Consider the following 20,615-nt stretch of genomic DNA (forward strand, 5'->3'; position numbering starts at 1 on the left):
CAGACTTGGAGGATCCATGATGTCTTCCACAAGTCTTTACTAAAAAAATATGTTAAATCGGTGGTACCATCGCCATTGCCTCCTCCTCCTGTTCTAGTCGAGGGAAACTTGGAGTTCGAGATATCCAGGATTCTCGACTCGAGAGTTCTTAGGGGTTCCCTTCAGTTCCTGGTGCACTGGAGGGGATACGGTCCTGAGGAGAGGATGTGGGTTCCGGCGTCAGATGTCAACGCCAGCCGACTGGTGAGGGCCTTTCATAGGTCCCATCCGGATAAGGTTGGTCCAGGGTGTCCGGAGGTCACCCGTAGAAGGGGGGGTACTGTCATGCCCCACTCTGACGATGTGCGGAGGTTGGCCAGGATAGCAGTACGAGTTTAGTATTTGTTTTGGTGCCGTGCTGGATCCGCCTCTCATCAGGTGCACTGGGTGGAGTCATTAGTTTCAATGGTCTCCAGCTAAGTGCTCTGAGCGGATTATACTGATCATTTTGGTCTGGGAAGTTTGGAGGGAAGGTTGGCTGTCAGTTCCTGCTCTCAGAAGATAAGTGTCATTCCTTGTTTGGTTGTTGGTGTCATCTATCCCATCCAGGTTCTGTGCGAGCAGGCTGCTCCTATCTCCCCACTGGGAGTTCAGGGTTTTGTCAGTTCAGGCTGGAGGACACATCACACCTACCTTCAAGGTCTGCCTGTGGGCTGAGCAGTGCAGGGAAAGAGGTCAGGGATAAACTAGGAGGTGACTCTTCCCCTGTCTCTCGTCCAGAGCCTGGTTGGTGTGTTATCTTTTATATTGTGCACGTCCGCCGTGACAGCTATTAAGAAATGTGACAACAGGTTGTAATTTGTAGTATACAAGAAGAAAAAGATTGTTCCACCACCAAGAGCAAAACGGTAACAATACAGTTACATGGCAAAAATCTGCATAACTAATCATATGTTAAATAGTTGCAGGTCCAATTTATGTATGAAATACCAAGCTGATTCTCTATAAAATGATGGTAATCTCACATTTGAAGCTGTAGTGGATGGTGAGATATGGAGCCCGAAAGTCAATAGTTCAAAACATTGTTACCCTTTTGCCCAAAATACTTGCATGTCTACCCCTTGTGCTGGCTGAATTTGATATGCACCTTTGATCAAAACCATTGGCTGTATCTGATGTCTTATAATACACAAGAATCAAGTCACAAATATGACATCTGAATTGACAGGCTGCTAAAGGCATCAAATCCATCTACTCTTTAATAAAATAGGGTCATTGGTTGGTTACAAACAGTGTTTGATAATTTTGAAATAACCACATTACTTACCCAGATATATCAGAGTAGATAGCAGTGTCAACACAATATGTTGGCAGTAAATGGCACACAAGCAGTAATACAGCTTTACAGCTTTCACCCTGAGAAAACCACAGGTCCAGAACAGCAGGTATAGCGGCCCAGTAAGTCCCCAGAAATGGCACTGCTCCAAGAATTGCTGCCAGAGCTTGCACATAAAAGGGACACAGGGAGATAGTTTAAAATGCTCTATAGGGTATTAAAAATTTACAAAATTATAAAAATACTTTGAATAGATATTGTATTATCATGAGATCGGAAGTTAGGGAAAAATAGACTTAACACAACTTAGGTGCATAAAGAGTTTACAAAAATATGATATATACAAAGATTAAGTAAAATAACAGTCACCGAGAGTCATCTACAAATGGGCGCGCTCCTACATCTTACCCTGATGATGTCTTCAGTGGAGCTGGCTCTCTGTTCCAAAACTAAGGGGGTCATTTATGACCAAATAAATGCCACTTTTTGGCTTGTATTTGGTGCAGATTTGGTTGCAAAGGTGATCTACAGCAAAATATGCGACTTCTTCCCCTTCCACACCATGTACGTCAGTTCTAAAAATGGGGATGTGTCATGGGTGGGCCGGCAGGCCCATCTCACTTATGTTCTATGCCAGTTTTTGGTGTAGAATATGATGTAATCATACATCTGTAAGGGTTCATGCACATGGCCATATGTATTTTGTGGTCCGCAAAAAACGGATCCGCAAAAAATACGTATGACATCCGTGTGCATTCTGTCTTTTGCGGAACGGACAAGCTGTCCCCTAATAGAACAGTCCTATCCTTGTTCGTAATGCAGACAATAACAGGACATGTTCTATTTTTTGGCGGAACGGAAACACGGACATACTGAAATGGAATGCACACTGAGTAACTTCCATTTTTTTTTGCGGACCCATTGGAATAAATGGCTCCGCATACGGTCCGCAAAAAAAAAATGGAACGGACACGGAAAGAAAATATGTTCGTGCGCATGAGCCCTAAGGGAGCTGGCATAGATTTAAGGATGTTGGATGCTCCTAAGTTATGCCAGCGCATCAAGTACCAGCGCAGGGTTAAGATGGACGTCTAAAACGTTCATCTAAATAAATTACCTCATAAGTGTTTTCTACTCTCCTGGCACCTCTTAGCCCCACCTAAAGGTTAGTATGCATGTACAGTTGCCTCATACTGCAGAATTGCTGCCAGGTATAGACATCAATATAAAATAAAAACACATTAGGGTCCATTCACACGTCAGCAGAATGGGTCCAGATCCGTTCCGCAATTATGCGGAACGGGTACGGACACATTAATTTTAAATGGAGACGGAAAAAATGCGGACAGCATCCACATTTCCGGTCCGCAGCCGCAAAAAATAGAACATGTCATGCAGCTGCAGACAAGAATAGACATTTCTATTGGGGTGCCAGCCGTGCGAATGGACCCTTAGTTTGAATATCTTTTCCTTTGTTGATATCTTCAATATAAATCTTTTGATATCTTCAGTGTAAACATTGTAACCAGTAATATCAGTTTAATTATATACTCTTGATTTTTGATAATAGCAATTAACACCATTACTACACATCTATTCAGGAATCTCCTAATATCCCCTAATATTCTCATTGTTATATAGTGGTTAATACTCATATCCTTAGGTATTTAGTTTGCAGATGTACCCAGTTTCATTATATTATAGCATTAATAAAAAGCTTTGTCGATTTTCCATAAGGACACATATAATAATATATATTCACAATACACTTGACACACAAACTGAGTGTATATGTCATATCAGGTGTATACTCAGCGAACAAACATCCTAAAAGACAAAAAACAAAACTTCTTTGTGGGGATGGCTTGTAGTGAAGAGAGGAGCAGAAGAGTTTGTCTTTGTGTCCTATGTTGTCCACCTTTTCTCCTCCATCTGCTCTGTGTCATCTAAGTACAACCCTCTTGTTTAGGAAGTGTGATCCTTCATCTACAAGTCATTAAGGGACATTTATCAATGGCTTTACTCCATAATTGTGTGCACCATAATTTGAGAGTTTGTTTTAGCTTCTCAACACTTTTCTGAAGTGCCAAGAAAAGGTCGCGTGGTTTCAGACCACCCGCCGCATTTACTATAACTTTCACCAGAAAGTGGCAGCAGTTATAGATGAAGTCTACGCCAGCTACTTCTGTTTCTGGCGCAGGGAAGGGCAAAGATCAGGCGCATCATAAGTCACTGCAGGGAGATCAAGACTGGCAGATGGATCCGCTGGTCTTGATATACAGTATCTCCCCCATGGTCTCTTTAGCACTGTATGTGGTCAGATAAACGGAGAAAGAGAAGCAGATGAACATAAAGGGCCAATGTCACACGCAAATCTGAGTTCTTTGTACTCCAGAAAATCCCTTGGAGCTCCAAAAAAACAAAACACCTACAGTACAGACCAAAAGTTTGGACACACCTTCTTATTCAAAGAGTTTTCTTTATTTTCATGACTATGAAGGCATCAAAACTATGAATTAACACATGTGGAATTATATACATAACAAACAAGTGTGAAACAACTGAAAATATGTCATATTCTAGGTTCTTCAAAGTAGCCACTGCTTTGCACACTCTTGGCATTCTCTTGATAAGCTTCAAGAGGTAGTCACCTGAATGGTCTTGCAACAGTCTTGAAGGAGTTCCCAGAGATGCTTAGCACTTGTTGGCCCTTTTGCCTTCACTCTGCGGTCCAGCTCACCCCAAACCATCTCGATTGGGTTCAGGTCCGGTCACTGTGGAGGCCAGGTTATCTGGCGCAGCACCCCATCACTCTCCTTCATGGTCAAATAGCCCTTACTTTCAAAGTTTTCCCAATTTTTCGACTGACTGACGGACCTTCATTTCTTAAAGTAGTGATGGCCACTCGTTTTTCTTTACTTAGAATTTGTATTATGGCAAGAAAAAAGCAGCTAACAGTCTATTCAGTAGGACTATCAGCTGTGTATCCACCTGACTTCTCCTCAACGCAACTGATGGTCCCAACCCCATTTATAAGGCAAGAAATCCCACTTATTAAACCTGACCGGGCACACCTGTGAAGTGAAAACCATTTCAGGGGACTACCACTTGAAGCTCATCAAGAGAATGCCAAGAGCGTGCAAAGCAGTAATCAAAGCAAAAGGTGGCTACTTTGAAGAAGCTAGAATATGACATATTTTCAGTTGTTTCACACTTGTTTGTTATGTATATAATTCCACATGTGTTAATCCATAGTTTTGATGCCTTCAGTGTGAATCTACAATTTTCATAGTCATGAAAATAAAGAAAACTCTTTGAATGAGAAGGTGTGTCCAAACTTTTGGTCTGTACTGTATGTGGATTCCATAAAACAATATAAAAATCTAAGTGGTTCCTCTCCACACTCAGTACCTCAATTTATGCATTAACTTTTTCCTTGCTGTTAATATGCCTTACTGTTATCTCTTACTATTGTAGTCACGTATAGGGAAAGGAGACGCTAAAACTGCAACTTTATTAGGTATGCACTAAAACCCTCTAAGGAAGGGAAGGAAAACCTTATCAAATCCCTATAAGAAAGCTCCTTACTGGCAGCAGAGCTAGCATCCACTGTGTACAGAGGACTTAAATACATACAGTCAGGTCCATAAATATTGGGACACTGACACAATTCTAGCATTTTTGGTTCTATACACCACCACAATGGATTTGAAATGAAATGAACAAGATGTGCTTTAACTGCAGATTGTCAGCTTTAATTTGAGAGCATTTACATCCAAATCAGATGAACGGTGTAGGAATTACAACAGTTTGCATATGTGCGTCTCACTTGTTAAGGAACCAAAAGTAATGGGACAATTGGCTTCTCAGCTGTTCCATGGCCTGGTGTGTGTTATTCCCTCATTATCCCAATTACAATGAGCAGATAAAAGGTCCAGAGTTAATTTCAAGTGTGCTATTTGCATTTGGAATCTGTTGGTGTCAACTCTCAAGATGAGATTCAAAGAGCTGTCACTATCAGTGAAGCAAGCCATCATTAGGCTGAAAAAACCAACCAAACCCATCAGAGAGATAGCAAAAACATTAGGCGTGGCCAAAACAACTGTTTGGAACATTCTTAAAAAGAAGGAACGCACTGGTGAGCTCAGCAACACCAAAAGACCCAGAAGACCACGGAAAACAACTGTGGTGGATGACCGACGAATTCTTTCCCTGGTGAAGAAAACACCCTTCACAACAGTTGGCCAGATCAAGAACATTCTCCAGGAGGTAGGTGTATGTGTGTCAAAGTCAACAATCAAGAGAAGACTTCACCAAAGGGAATACAGAGGGTTCACCACAAGATGTAAACCATTGGTGAGCCTCAAAAACAGGAAGGCCAGATTAGAGTTTGCCAAACGACATCTAAAAAAGACCTTCACAGTTATGGAACAACATCCTATGGACAGATGAGACCAAGATCAACTTGTACCAGAGTGATGGGAAGAGAAGAGTATGGAGAAGGAAAGGAACTGCTCATGATCCTAAGCATACCACCTCATCAGTGAAGCATGGTGGTGGGAGTGCCATGGCGTGGGCATGTATGGCTGCCAATGGAGCAGGTTCTCTTGTATTAATTGATGCTGTAACTGCTGACAAAAGCAGCAGGATGAATTCTGAAGTGTTTCGGGCAATTATCTGCTCATATTCAGCCGAATGCTTCAGAACTCATTGGACGGCGCTTCACAGTGCAGATGGACAATGACCCAAAGCATACTGCAAAAGCAACCAAAGAGTTTTTTAAGGCAAAGAAGTGGAATGTTATGCAATGGCCAAGTCAATCACCTGACCTGAATCTGATTGAGCATGCATTTCACTTGCTGAAGACAAAACTGAAGGGAAAATGTCCCAAGAACAAGCAGGAATAGTTGCAGTAGAGGCCCGGCAGAGCATCACCAGGGATGAAACCCAGCATCTGGTGATGTCTATGCATTCCAGACTTCAGGCTGTAATTGACTGCAAATGATTTGCAACCAAGTATTAAAAAGTAAAAGTTTGATTTATGATTGTTTCATTTCAAATCCATTGTGGTGGTGTATAGAGCCAAAAATGTTAGAATTGTGTCAATGTCCCAATAGTTATGGACCTGACTGTATGCTTTGGGTCGTTGCCATGCTGAAAGATGAAGTTCCTCTTCATGTTCAGGTTTCTAGCAGAAGTCTGAAGGTTTTGTGCCAATATTGACTGGTATTTGGAACTGTTCACATGTCCCTCTAGCTTAACTAAGGTCCCAGTTCCAGCTGAAAAAAACAGCCACAAAGCATGATGCTGCCACCACCATGCTTCACTGTGGGTATGGTGTTCTTTTGGTGATGTGCAGTGTTGTTTTTGAACAAAATATATCTTTTGGAATTATGGCCAAAAAGTTCAACCTTGGTTTCATCAGACCATAACACCTTTTCCCACAAGCTTTTGGGAGACTTCAGATGTGTTTTTGCAAAATGTAACCTGGCTTGGATGTTTTTCTTTGTAAGAAAAGGCTTTCGTCTTGCCACTCTACCCCATAGCCCAGACATATGAAGAATACGGGAGATTGTTGTCACATGTACCACATATCCAGTACTTGCCAGATATTTCTGCAGCTTCTTTATTGCGGCTGTAGGCCTCTTGGTAGCCTCCCAGACCAGTTTTCTTCTCGTCTTTTCATCAATTTTGGAGCGACGTCCAGTTCTTGGTAATGTCACTGTTGTGCCATATTTTGTGGTATATCTAATGCCTTGGAAACTCTTTTGTACCCTTCTCTTGACTGATACCTTTTAACAGTGAGATCCCTCTGATGCTTTGGAAGCTGGATTTTGCTGTGGGATGCGACTAAGAAAATTGCAAGAAAGACCAACTAGAGCAGCTGAACTTTATTTGGGGTTAATCAGAGGCACTTTAACTCCTTAAGGACACAGCCATATTTCACCTTAAGAAACAGGCCATTTTTTGCTAATCTGAACAGTGTCACTTTATGTGGTGATAACTTTCAAAGGCTTTGACTTATCCAAGCCATTCTGAGACTGTTTTTTCGTCACATATTGTACTTCATGACACTGGTAAAATGGAGTAAAAAAAATAAATTTTTATTTATAAAAAAAATACCAAATTTGCCAAAAATTAGAAAAAATTTGCAAATTTCCAAGTTTCAATTTCTCTACTTCTATAATACATAGTAATACAGTGCTGCCCATAATTATTCATACCCCTGGCAAATTTTGACGTAAAGTTACTTTTATTCAAACAGCAAGTAATTTTTTGACGGGAAATGACATAGGCGTCTTAAAGATAATAAGACGATGTACAAGAGGCATTCTTGTGGAAAAAAACATTTCTCAGCTTTTATTTACATTTGAGCAAAAAATACAAGATGTTCCGCAATGTGGAAAATCTCAGAGGATGTGGTCGGAAGCCAAAAGTGACACCTGTGCTGGCCAGGAGGATATTTAGAGAGGTGAAAAAGAATCCAAGGATCACCACCAAGGCCATCCTGGTGAATCTGGGCTCTGCTGGTGGCAATGTCTCAAGGCAGACAATCCAACGGACACTGCACATTGCTGGGTTCCACTTCTCCAGATAAGGCACACAAAAGCTCTCTTGGCCTTTGCAAAAGCTCATCTGGACAAAGAAGAAGACTTCTGGTCTTCTGTGTTATGGTCAGATGAAACAAAAATTAAATTGTTTGGTCACAATGATGTTAACTTCATTTGGCGTAAAAAAGCAGAAGCCTTCAACCCAAAGAACACCATCCCCACTGTCAAACATGGCGGTGGGAACCTAATGCTTTGGGGGTGTTCTTCAGCCAATGGACTAGGGAACCTAATCACAGTAAACGGCACCATGAAAAAAGAGCAATACATGAGGATTCTCAACGACAACATCAGGCAGTGTGCAGAGAAACTTGGGCTTGGTCACCAGTGGACATTTCAGCATTACAATGACCCAAAACACACAGCAAAAGTGGTGAAGAAATGGTTAGCAGACAACAACATTAACGTTTTGGAGTGGCCCAGCCAGAGTCCACACTTCAATCCAATTGAGAATCTGTGGAGGGAGTTAAAGATGAGGGTGATGGCAAGAAGACCCTCCAACCTGAAAAATTTGGAGCTCATTGCTAAAGATGAATGGGCAAAAATACCTGTGGAGACATGCAAAAGGCTGGTCTGCAATTATAGGAAGCGTTGGATTGCCGTAATAGCCAATAAAGGCTTTTCTATTGATTATTGAGAAGGGTATGAATAGTTTTGGACTGGACACTTTTTGCTCAAATGTAAATAAAAGCTGAGAAATGTTTTTTTTTTTCCACAATAATGCCTCTTGTACATCGTCTTATTATCTTTTGGGAGACACCTATGTCATTTGCCTTCAAAAAATTACTTGCTGGTTGAATAAAAGTAACTTTAAGTCAAAATTTGCCAGGGGTATGAATAATTATGGGCAGCACTGTACCTACAAAAAATAGTTATTACTTTACATTCCCCATATGTCTACTTCATGTTTAGATCATTTTGCGAATGACATTTTATTTTTTGGGGCTGTTACAAGGCTTAGAAGTTTAGAAGCAAATCTTGAAGTTTTTCAGAAATTAAAAAAAAAAAAACACATTTCAAGGACCAGTTCAGATCTGAAGTCACTTTGTGAGGCTTACATAATAGAAACCACCCAAAAATGACCCCATTCTAGAAATTACACCCCTCAAGGTATTCAAAACTGATTTTACAAACTTTGTTAACCCTTTAGGTGTTCCACAAGATCTAATGGAAAATAGAGATACAATTTCAAAATTTAACTTTTTTGGCAGATTTTCCATTTTAATAATTTTTTTCCAGTTACAAAGCAAGGGTTAACAGCCAAACAAAACTCAATATTTATGGCTCTGATTCTGTAGTTTACAGAAACACCCCATATGTGGTCGTAAACCGCTGTATGGGCACACGGCAGGGCGCAGAAAGAAATAAATGTCATACGGTTTTTGAAAGGCAGATTTTGCTGGACTGTTTTTTTGACACCATGTCCCATTTGAAGCCCCCCCTGATGCACCCCTAGAGTAGAAACTCCAAAAAAGTGACACCATTTTAGAAACTACGGGATAGGGTGGCAGTTTTGTTGGTACTATTTTAGGGTACATATTGTGAAGGACCTATGTCTATCCACAACTTCCTTCTCAACTGTCTGTTAGTATGATCCCTTAAAACAGTTACTTGCGTTCACCAGTTTCTGCATTAGGGGGTCATCCAGGACACACACAATAAAGTTAGTACATTTTTCACAGTATTATTGGCTGCTTACCTTCAGAATAAAAATTACTTAATGCTTCATAACATCATAACATAACAGAAAGCATAAGAAAGCGACAGAAAAGAAGCAATAGAAATTTGGTGACAAGAGAAATCAAGGTGCAAACTCTATTTGAATTCTTCCCAAAAGAATTCCTCTGGTAAATCCTTCCCTAAAGGATATATCTGTTAAATTCTTCCCTAAAGAATTTATCTCTTAGACTTGGCCAGTAGTCTATTTACAGTCTATCTTGCCTAAAGATAGATACCATTTCTTTCAGTGTGTCTAAAGCGGATTCAAAATAGAAGCAACAGAAAATTTTACGGAAAGCATCGGAATGTCCCCAGTCGTTAGACAGGAATGTTCCGTTACTTACCGAATTCCTGTGTACTCTATTCCGCGGACGAACCCCCAGCTGAAAGTATTGTTTCCTTCTCAATGTACCTTGATTCCTTCCTTTGTCCCCGAAGACAGGCGCCTGGAGAACTATCAGTGACACATGCAGTATGACGTCAGTAACAGTTCTGTTTATTCCTTACAAAACAGGTCTATATATACATCCATCTATACATACAAGAACAGCTGCAGCTCTCATTATAATAATGCTGACTAGGAACAGTTCCTTATACAGACAGAAGGTCAATGTAAATATAGTCACCCTCTAATATGATGTCACCCAACCTCCTGTCCTTCATACAGATCATACAGCTAATTCTATTTAACCCTTCACATATGATTTTTGGTTACTCTATATTACACTGTTTGTGAGGCAAGGTAACAAGAAATAGCTGTTTTGGCACAGTTTTAATTTTTTTGTTATTTACAACATTCATCTGACAGGTTAGATTATGTGGTATTGTTATAGACCAGGTTGTCACGGACGCGGCGATATCTAATATGTATACTTGTTTTTATTTATGTAAGTTTTACATAATGAATTCATTTTTGAAACAAAAAAAATCATGTTTTAGTGTTTCTATAGTCTGAGAGCCATAGTTTTTTCAGTTTTTGGGCGATTATCTTATGTAGGGTATGATTTTTGCGGGATGAGATGATGGTTTGATTGGCACTATTTTGGGGTGCATATCCTAAAAGTCTCCTAAATGCTCAGAGATTATTGCCCCTTCCTAGGATAGAAACTACCACAGACTGAAAGTGACTGCTGCATTCATGACCCCATGATGATCTCTTGTCTGCAGTGGTCTGAATCAGTCTGTATATATACTCATAAGCACTTCCTACTTTGCTCTTGCTATATACACTCACCTAAAGAATTATTAGGAACACCATACTAATACGGTGTTGGACCCCCTTTTGCCTTCAGAACTGCCTTAATTCTACGTGACATTGATTCAACAAGGTGCTGATAGCATTCTTTAGAAATGTTGGCCCATCTTGATAGGATAGCATCTTGCAGTTGATGGAGATTTGAGGGATGCACATCCAGGGCACGAAGCTCCCGTTACACCACATCCCAAAGATGCTCTATTGGGTTGAGATCTGGTGACTGTGGGGGCCATTTTAGTACAGTGAACTCATTGTCATGTTCAAGAAACCAATTTGAAATGATTCTGTCACGGCTGTATGTGAGCAACAATAGTAATACACAGTACAGAGCAACTGACTGGACCCAGAACTAGGGAGGATAAAGGGTGACCCCTGTCTGACCCTCAACGCTCTCCCTATTCTGCTAAAGCACATGCCCGGATCCCAATGGCGGAACGAGGCATGCCCACGTGCCTAAGACTAATGACCACTGTAACCCCTACAATAGTGGAAGGGGCACGGCCACCAGTGCCCTACTCAGTATATGGAGGGAACCGTGGCCACCTCAGATCCAGTCAGAAAACAAACAGGAACACAACAATGTCTGCAGACTTAGCTGAAGGTGTTGCAGCCACAGAGAAGACGGATCCAAGGACAGGATGGCAATATCCGGAGTGCTAGCTGCAGCAGAACACAGGTCCAGTGAACTGATAGCTACAAGTGAAGAAACTAAAGGAAGAGCTACAACTGAAGTGAGAACTATAATCCACATCCTATCATAGGAGGAGGGGTGATATAAAGAGAGGGAAATCAAACACATGAACAGCTGTGGTGAAAGAAACCAAAAGTAAACAGAGTAGTGAGAACTCCTCCCAGCTCTAGTAGTGACATCATCACAGGGGTGGAGAAACAGAGCTGTGAGAACATCCCAAAGCTCTGGTAGTGACAGTACCCCCCCCCTCTACGGGTGGACTCCGGACACCCAGGACCCACCTTCTCAGGATGAGCCCTATGAAATGCCCTGATGAGGCGAGTGGCTTTAATGTCCGACACCGGAACCCACATCCTCTCCTCAGGACCATAACCCTTCCAATGAACGAGGTACTGAAGAGAACAGCGGACAATGCGAGAGTCCACAATTCTGGAAACCTCAAACTCCAGATTGCCATCAACCAAAATCGGAGGAGGAGGCAAAGAGGAGGGTACCGTGGGCTGGACATATGGTTTTAAGAGAGATCTGTGAAATACATTATGTATCTTCCAAACCCGTGGAAGATCAAGACGGAAGGCAACAGGATTGATGACTGACAAGATTTTATAAGGCCCAATAAACTTGGGACCCAATTTCCAGGAGGGAACCTTCAACTTAATGTTTCTAGTAGACAACCACACCAGATCACCCACATTCAGGTCCGGACCAGGCACACGTCTCTTATCAGCCACACGCTTATACTTCTCACTCATCTTTTTAAGATTACTCTGAATCTTTTGCCAAATGGTAGACAAAGACGAGGAAAATCTCTCCTCCTCAGGTAAACCAGAAAGAGCCCCTCCCGAGAATGTCCCAAACTGCGGATGGAACCCATATGCACCAAAGAATGGTGACTTATCAGAAGATTCCTGACGACGGTTGTTCAGAGCAAACTCAGCAAGAGGGAGAAATGAACACCAATCCTCCTGGTTCTCTGCCACAAAACAGCGCAAATATGTCTCCAGATTCTGATTGAGGCGCTCAGTCTGACCATTCGACTGCGGATGAAAAGCAGAAGAGAAGGACAGCCGAACCCCCAGGCGAGAACAGAAAGCCTTCCAGAACCTGGACACAAACTGCGTGCCTCTATCGGAAACAATATCAGAGGGAATGCCGTGCAATTTAACAATATGGTCGACAAAAGCTTGCGCCAACGTTTTAGCATTGGGTAAACCAGGGAAAGGTACGAAATTGGCCATCTTGCTAAAACGGTCCACCACCACCAGGATCACCGACTTCCCCGAGGAACGAGGAAGATCCGTGATAAAGTCCATGGACAGGTGTGTCCAAGGACGGGAAGGAATGGGTAACGGGAGAAGGGAACCTGAAGGCCGTGAACGAGGGACCTTAGCGCGAGCGCACGTCTCACAAGCAGCCACAAAACCCTCCACCGACTTACGAAGAGCCGGCCACCAAAATCTCCGAGCAATGAGATCTACCGTGGCTCTACTCCCGGGGTGACCAGCAAGAACCGTATCATGATGCTCCTTAAAGAGTTTGTGACGTAGCTCAGGAGGCACGAACAACTTCCCAGAAGGACAACGGGCAGGTGTCTCAGTCTGGGCAGCCTGGACCTCGGCCTCCAAATCGGAATATAGAGCAGAAACAACTGCTCCCGGAAAACAGCGAGAGAGAGCATCAGCCTTCACATTTTTTATCCCAGGTCGGAATGTAACAACAAAATTGAATCTGGAGAAGAACAGAGACCATCTGGCCTGTCTCGGATTCATACGCCTGGCCGACTCCAAGTATGCCAGATTCTTATGGTCGGTAAAAACGGTGATAGGGTGCCTGGCCCCCTCCAACCAATGGCGCCATTCCTCGAAAGCCAACTTGATGGCCAACAACTCCCTATCTCCCACATCATAGTTTCTCTCTGCCGGGGAGAGTTTTTTAGAGAAAAAGGCACAGGGTCGCCAATTGGCAGGGGAAGGGCCCTGGGACAAAACCACACCCACACCCACCTCGGAAGCATCCACCTCAACAATAAAAGGTAAGGAAACATCGGGATGCACCAAGACGGGAGCAGACGCAAAATTCTCTTTAATATTAGAAAAGGCTGTAAGCGCCTCCTCCGACCAAGAGGAAAAATCCGCCCCCTTTTTTGTCATGTCAGTGAGGGGTTTGACAACAGAGGAATAATTCAAAATGAACTTTCTGTAATAGTTCGCAAAACCCAGAAAGCGCATCAATGCCTTCTGATTCTCAGGAAGCTCCCACTCAAGTACAGCACGGACCTTCTCGGGATCCATGCGAAAACCAGAAGCAGAGAGGAGAAAACCCAGAAATTGAATCTCCGATACCATAAAAAGACATTTCTCCAGCTTGGCGTACAATTTATTTTCCCGCAGAATCTGCAGAACCTGAAAAAGATGATCCTGATGGGTCTGAACATCAGGGGAAAAAATCAAAATATCATCAAGATACACCAATACAAATTTCCCCATTAAATGATAGAAAATACTATTAACAAAATGCTGAAAGACGGCCGGAGCATTCATCAGGCCGAAAGGCATAACGAGATTCTCGAAATGCCCGTCAGGGGTATTAAAGGCCGTTTTCCATTCATCCGCCTCTCTGACCCTGACCAGGTTGTACGCGCCTCTCAAATCCAATTTGGAAAACACCTTGGCCCCAACAATTTGATTGAAGAGGTCCGGGATCAGAGGAAGGGGATAGGGATCGCGAATCGTGATACGGTTCAGCTCCCTAAAATCTAGGCAAGATCTCAGAGAGCCATCTTTCTTTTTAACAAAAAAAAAACCCGCGGCCACAGGTGACTTTGAGGGACGAATATGCCCCTTTTCGAGACTCTCGGAGATGTAAGTTCGCATAGCGATTCTTTCCGGTTGTGAGAGATTGTAGAGGCGTGCTTTTGGCAGCTTGGCGCCGGGAATGAGGTTAATGGGACAGTCAAACTCCCGGTGAGGAGGTAGCTCCTGAACACCGCTCTCGGAAAACACGTCCGAGAAATCAGAGAGAAATGATGGCACCGTTTTAGTAGACACCTCTGCAAAAGTCGCTGTGAGACAATTCTCTCTACAAAAATCACTCCACTCATTTATTTGCCTTCCTTGCCAATCAATAGTGGGGTTATGTCTAGTGAGCCAGGGTAACCCCAAAACTAGAGGAGACGGCAATCCGTTAAGGACAAAACAAGATATATCCTCCACATGAGTGTCACCTACAGCTAGCCGGATATTGTGAACAATGCCCTTCAGAGATCTCTGTGAGAGTGGAGCAGAGTCAATAGCAAAAACAGGTATATCTTTATCTAATGTGCAAACCTAAAAACCATGCATGGCTACAAATTGAGTGTCAATAAGATTGACGGCCGCTCCGCTATCAACAAAAATCTCACAAGAAATGACTTTGCTCTCTAGCGCCACCCTGGCAGACAGGAGAAAACGGGAACTGCAGGTCAGAGGAAAAGCATCAAATCCTACATCAACTTTGCCCAAAGTAGCAGATGAAGCAGAACTTGATGATTTACCTTTTGAGATTTTTCTCTTATTATCGCTCTTAGTACAGTTCAAGAATCTCCTAGACAGACAAACATTTGCCAAATGACCTATGCCCCCACAACAAAAACAGACCATACTCTGAGGACTAAATCCTCTTTTATCAGGGGCAAGTCGACCTAGCTGCATGGGCTCCTCCTCAGAGGGGAGCGAGACAGGATGAGGCCCCTGCACACTGAATGAGTCCGCACCACTGCCCCTAGACTGACAATGGCTGGACAGAGAGGTCTCGTTTCTTTCTCTTAGACGCCTGTCAAGGCGTACCGCCAATGACATGGCAGACTCTAAGGACGTTGGTCTCTCATGGAAAGCAAACGCATCTTTTAATCTCTCCGAGAGACCATGACAGAACTGACTCCGGAGTGCAGCATCATTCCAACCCGAATCAGCTGCCCATCTCCGAAATTCAGAACAATAAAGCTCCGCAGACCGTTTGTTCTGGCATAAAACACGTAGGTTAGATTCGGCCAGAGCAACATGATCCGGGTCATCATAAATCTGCCCCAGGGCCACAAAAAATCCCTCCACGGATCGAAGGGAGGGATCCCCTGATGGCAGCGAAAAAGCCCAAGTCTGAGCATTACCCCTGAGCAGGGAAATGACAATCCTCACCCTCTGCTCCTGATTACCAGAAGAGTGAGAACACAAGCAAAAATGGAGTTTGCATGCCTCTCTGAAACAAACAAAATTCTCACTGCCCCCGGAGAACGTCTCCGGAAGTGAGACCTTCGGCTCGCAACAGACTCCATGAGTCGGAGCAGGGCCCAATGCTTGAAGCTGGGTCATAGATTGACGGAGATCCGCTACTTCCAAAGAAAGACCCTGAATGCGGTCAACCAGGTCAGAAAGCGGATCCATGTCAAAAAAGGACAGTTTTGGTGGATTATAATGTCACGGCTGTATGTGAGCAACAATAGTAATACACAGTAAAGAGCAACTGACTGGACCCAGAACTAGGGAGGATAAAGGGTGACCCCTGTCTGACCCTCAATGCTCTCCCTATTCTGCTAAAGCACATGCCCGGATCCCAATGGCGGAACGAGGCATGCCCACGTGCCTAAGACTAATGACCACTGTAACCCCTACAATAGTGGAAGGGGCACGGCCACCAGTGCCCTACTCAGTATATGGAGGGAACCGTGGCCACCTCAGATCCAGTCAGAAAACAAACAGGAACACAACAATGTCTGCAGACTTAGCTGAAGGTGTTGCAGCCACAGAGAAGACGGATCCAAGGACAGGCTGGCAATATCCGGAGTGCTAGCTGCAGCAGAACACAGGTCCAGTGAACTGATAGCTACAAGTGAAGAAACTAAAGGAAGAGCTACAACTGAAGTGAGAACTATAATCCACATCCTATCATAGGAGGAGGGGTGATATAAAGAGAGGGAAATCAAACACATGAAGAACAGCTGTGGTGAAAGAAACCAAAAGTAAACAGAGTAGTGAGAACTCCTCCCAGCTCTAGTAGTGACATCATCACAGGGGTGGAGAAACAGAGCTGTGAGAACGTCCCAAAGCTCTGGTAGTGACAGATTCAAGCTTTGTGACATGGTGCATTATCCTGCTGGAAGTAGCCATCAGAGGATGGGTACATGGTGGTCATGAAGGGATGGACATGGTCAGAAACAATGCTCAGGTAGCCCGTGGCATTTAAACAATGCCCAATTGGCACTAAGGGGCCTAAAGTGTGCCCAGAAAACATCCCCCACACCATTACACCACCACCACCAGCCTGCACAGTGGTAACAAGGCATGATGGATACATGTTCTCATTCTGTTTACGCCAAATTTGGACTCTACCATTTGAATGTCTCAACAGAAATCGAGACTCATCAGACCAGGCAACATTTTTCCAGTCTTCAACAGTCCAATTTTGGTGAGCTCGTGCAAATTGTAGCCTCTTTTTCCTATTTGTGGTGGAGATGAGTGGTACCCGGTGGGGTCTTCTGCTGTTGTAGCCCATTCGCCTCAAGGTTGTGTGTGTTGTGGCTTCACAAATGCTTTGCTGCATACCTCGGTTGTAACGAGTGGTTATTTCAGTCAACATTGCTCTTCTATCAGCTTGAATCAGTTGGCCCATTCTCCTCTGACCTCTAGCATCCACAAGGCATTTTTGCCCACAGGACTGCCACATACTGGATGTTTTTCCCTTTTCACACCATTCTTTGTAAACCCTAGAAATGGTTGTGTGTGAAAATCCCAGTAACTGAGCAGATTGTGAAATACTCAGACCGGCCCGTCTGGCACCAACAACCATGCCACGCTCAAAATTGCTTAAATCACCTTTCTTTCCCATTCTAAACATTCAGTTTGGAGTTCAGGAGATTGTCTTGACCAGGACCACCCCCCTAAATGCATTGAAGCAACTGCCATGTGATTGGTTGGCTAGATAATTGCATTAATGAGAAATAGAAGAGGTGTTCCTAATAATTCTTTAGGCGAGTGTATATATATATATATATATATATATATAGAGAAGAAAATTGAGGAAGGCTCTTGTGAGCCGAAACGTCGCAAGTTTGCCAGACTATGGGTGAATAAAACCGTGTATTTCACTATTTTTCGGAGTGCAGTCCGACTTCTTTCATCTCTATATATATATATATATATATATATATATATATATATATATATATGCTGTGAACTATGAATAGTAATGCTTTCTAGTGCAATTTATTTTTATTTTTTTTAGTGTAATGTTTTAGTTTAAATGTCAGTTCTTGTTCCTCGCTTGCTATTACACTTTTTGTGATGTAAGGTGACAAAAAAATTGTTTATTTAGCACAGTTTTCATTTTTTATGGTGTTTATCTGAGGGGTTAGGTCATGTGATATTTTTATAGAGCCGGTCGATACGGACGCGGCGATACCTAATATGTATACTTTTTATTTATTTATTTAAGTTTTACACAATAACAGCTTTTTTAAAACAAAACAAAATCGGTAGTTAGTCTTACCGGTAACGTTCTTTCCAGGAGTCCAACATGACAGCACATGGGAGGATGTCTAATCCAATCTCTGTAGGGACAGGAAGTGAGACAGGTTATAAGCCCCCCCCCCCCCCTTCCCTCCAATCTCCAGTGTCTTCTAAATTACTACACCGGATGGAGGCAACTCAATTTTATTTCTATTGTGATAAACAATGTTAACTTCACACTGAACCACATATTTAGGGAGGGAATTAGGAGTGCTGTCATGTTGGACTCCTGGAAAGAACGTTACCGGTAAGATTAACTACCGATTTCCAGGACGTCCCCCATGACAGCACATGGGAGAGTTACCAACTTAACCATCAGGGAGGGACCACAGCCTGTAGAACCTTTCGCCCAAAGGAAAGCTGACGATTGGACGCCAGGTTCAACCTGTAATGTTTACAAAAGGTGTTATAACTTGTCCAGGTGGCTGTCTGACAAATCTGATCTATAGAGGCGTTCGCTCTCTCCGCCCAGGAAGCTGCGACTGCTCTAGTGGAATGTGCTCTGATAGATATAGGACAGGGACTATTCTGAAGACGATATGCTTCCTCAATTGTTGACTTGATCCACTGTGTCAGAGTCCTCTTAGTCACTTTCTTCCCTCTTCCTGCTTTACCGAACTGTACAAAAAGATTTGAGTCCTTTCTATCTGGTTCTGTTCGGCGAAGATATTCAAGGACTGCCCGACGGACGTCTAGGCAATGGAATTTCTCCTCTTCCGGATCTCTAGGAGAGGCGTAAAAAGAGGGTAGGAATATTTCTTGTTCTCTATGGAAGTTAGATACGACCTTTGGGAGGAATCCTGGGTCTAGCTGTAGAATTATTCGATCCGGGAAGACTCTTAAAAAAGGTTCCTTTATAGATAAGGCCTGAAGTTCACAAATTCTGCATGCTGAAGTGATGGCTACTAAGAAGGCCGTCTTCCAGGAGAGTAATTTTAATGGGATGGTGTCCAATGGTTCAAAGGGCACTTTACAGAGGGTATCTAGAACTGCAGATAAGTCCCAAGGAGGGACAGTCTGTCTCAGAGTGGGTCTTAGTCTGAGTATAGCTTTTACAAACCTTCTTATCCAACGATGCTCTGCTAGAGGGTAGTCCAGAAAGGATGACAATGCTGATATTTGCACCTTGATCGTGCTAGGACGTAGCCCTAGGTCAAAGCCCCTCTGTAGGAAGTCAAGAACCTGAGCGATGGAAGGAGTTGATCTGGACGGATGTGTATCTTCCATCCAGGAATTAAATCTGCTCCAGATTTTCTTATAAATAGCATTTGTCACTGGTTTCCTACTTTTTTGTAATGTGGAGATCACTGCATGTGACAAGCCCTGCCTACTCAGCATTCTCCTTTCAGGATCCAGGCTTTCAGATTCAATTTTTTTAGATTCGGGTGGAGAAGGGACCACTGAGTGAGAAGGTCTGGCCTCAGAGGGAGTGATATCGGTTCTTCCATCTTTAGCCTGTCTAACAGGGGATACCAGCTCCTCTTTGGCCAAGCTGGACCTATGAAGATGAATTCCCCCGAACTCTCGCTGATCTTCCTCAAGGTGGCCGGGATAAGCGGGATTGGCGGGAAGACATAAGCTAGATCCATATCCCATGTTTTTGACATGGCATCTATCCCAAGAGGATCTCCGCTGGGATCTAGGGAAAAAAACTGAGACGCCTGGGCATTCTCTCTGGAGGCTAGAAGGTCCACCTGGGGGTACCCCCATTTCCTGCAGATCTGATGAAAGACCTGCCTGTTCAGCATCCATTCTCCTGAATGGAATCTTCTTCTGCTCAGGTAGTCTGCTGTAACATTGTCCTTCCCTCTGATATGGAGGGCTGAGATAGATAGAATACTTTCCTGTGCCCAAAGAAAAATCTTTTCTGCGACCTCCTGAAGACCTGGGTTCTGAGTTCCCCCTTGATGTCTTATATAACAGACTGTAGTTATATTGTCTGATAGTATTTGTACGTGATTTCCTCTTAGGAGAAGTTCTGCTGCTTGGAGAGACTTTAGTACCGCCATTAATTCCCTTACGTTTGAGGAACGCTGACTCTCTGCTAAGGACCATGAACCCTGAAAGAAATGATCTTCTATGTGTGAACCCCAACCGGACATGCTGGCATCGGTTACCACTGTCAAGCAAGGTCTTCTCAACCAGTGTACCCCTCCCTGCAGGTTGACGGGAGTTATCCACCAGTTCAAGGACTCCTTTATGGACATTTGAATCTTGATCTTTCTGTCTAGAGACCTTTGGTCTTTGTTCCACTTGGTAAGAACTAAACCTTGTAGAGGCCTCGAGTGGATCTGAGCCCACTGGACCATCTGAATACAGGATGTCATCAAGCCTAGTATCCGCATAGCCTCTCTGATGGAGCAGATGTTTCTTCTTTGGAAGGAGGATATTTCTTCTATAAATGCGTTGCATTTTGATTCTGGACAAAAAGACATCTGTCTTTGGGAGTCCAGAAGGGTTCCTAGAAAGATCTTTCTTACGCTCATAC

At 43.3% G+C, this 20,615-nt stretch overlaps 1 protein-coding gene across 4 annotated transcripts in view; it reads right to left on the bottom strand.

Moving 5' to 3' along the window:
• TMEM245 (transmembrane protein 245) overlaps positions 1 to 20,615 on the bottom strand; it is a 946,795-nt gene that overhangs the window by 120,154 nt on the left and 806,026 nt on the right. For all 4 annotated transcript variants that reach the window (XR_005778944.1, XM_040431820.1, XM_040431819.1 and 1 more), the window contains one exon: positions 1,307 to 1,481. Coding sequence is in view for 3 of the 4 variants with exons in the window: in XM_040431820.1 (XP_040287754.1) it covers positions 1,307 to 1,481 (175 nt within the window). In the remaining variant the exon portion in view is untranslated. The remainder of the gene's footprint in view (positions 1 to 1,306; positions 1,482 to 20,615) is intronic.

Source organism: Bufo bufo, chromosome 5, assembly GCF_905171765.1.
Source record: "Bufo bufo chromosome 5, aBufBuf1.1, whole genome shotgun sequence".
Taxonomy (NCBI): Eukaryota; Metazoa; Chordata; class Amphibia; order Anura; family Bufonidae; genus Bufo; species Bufo bufo.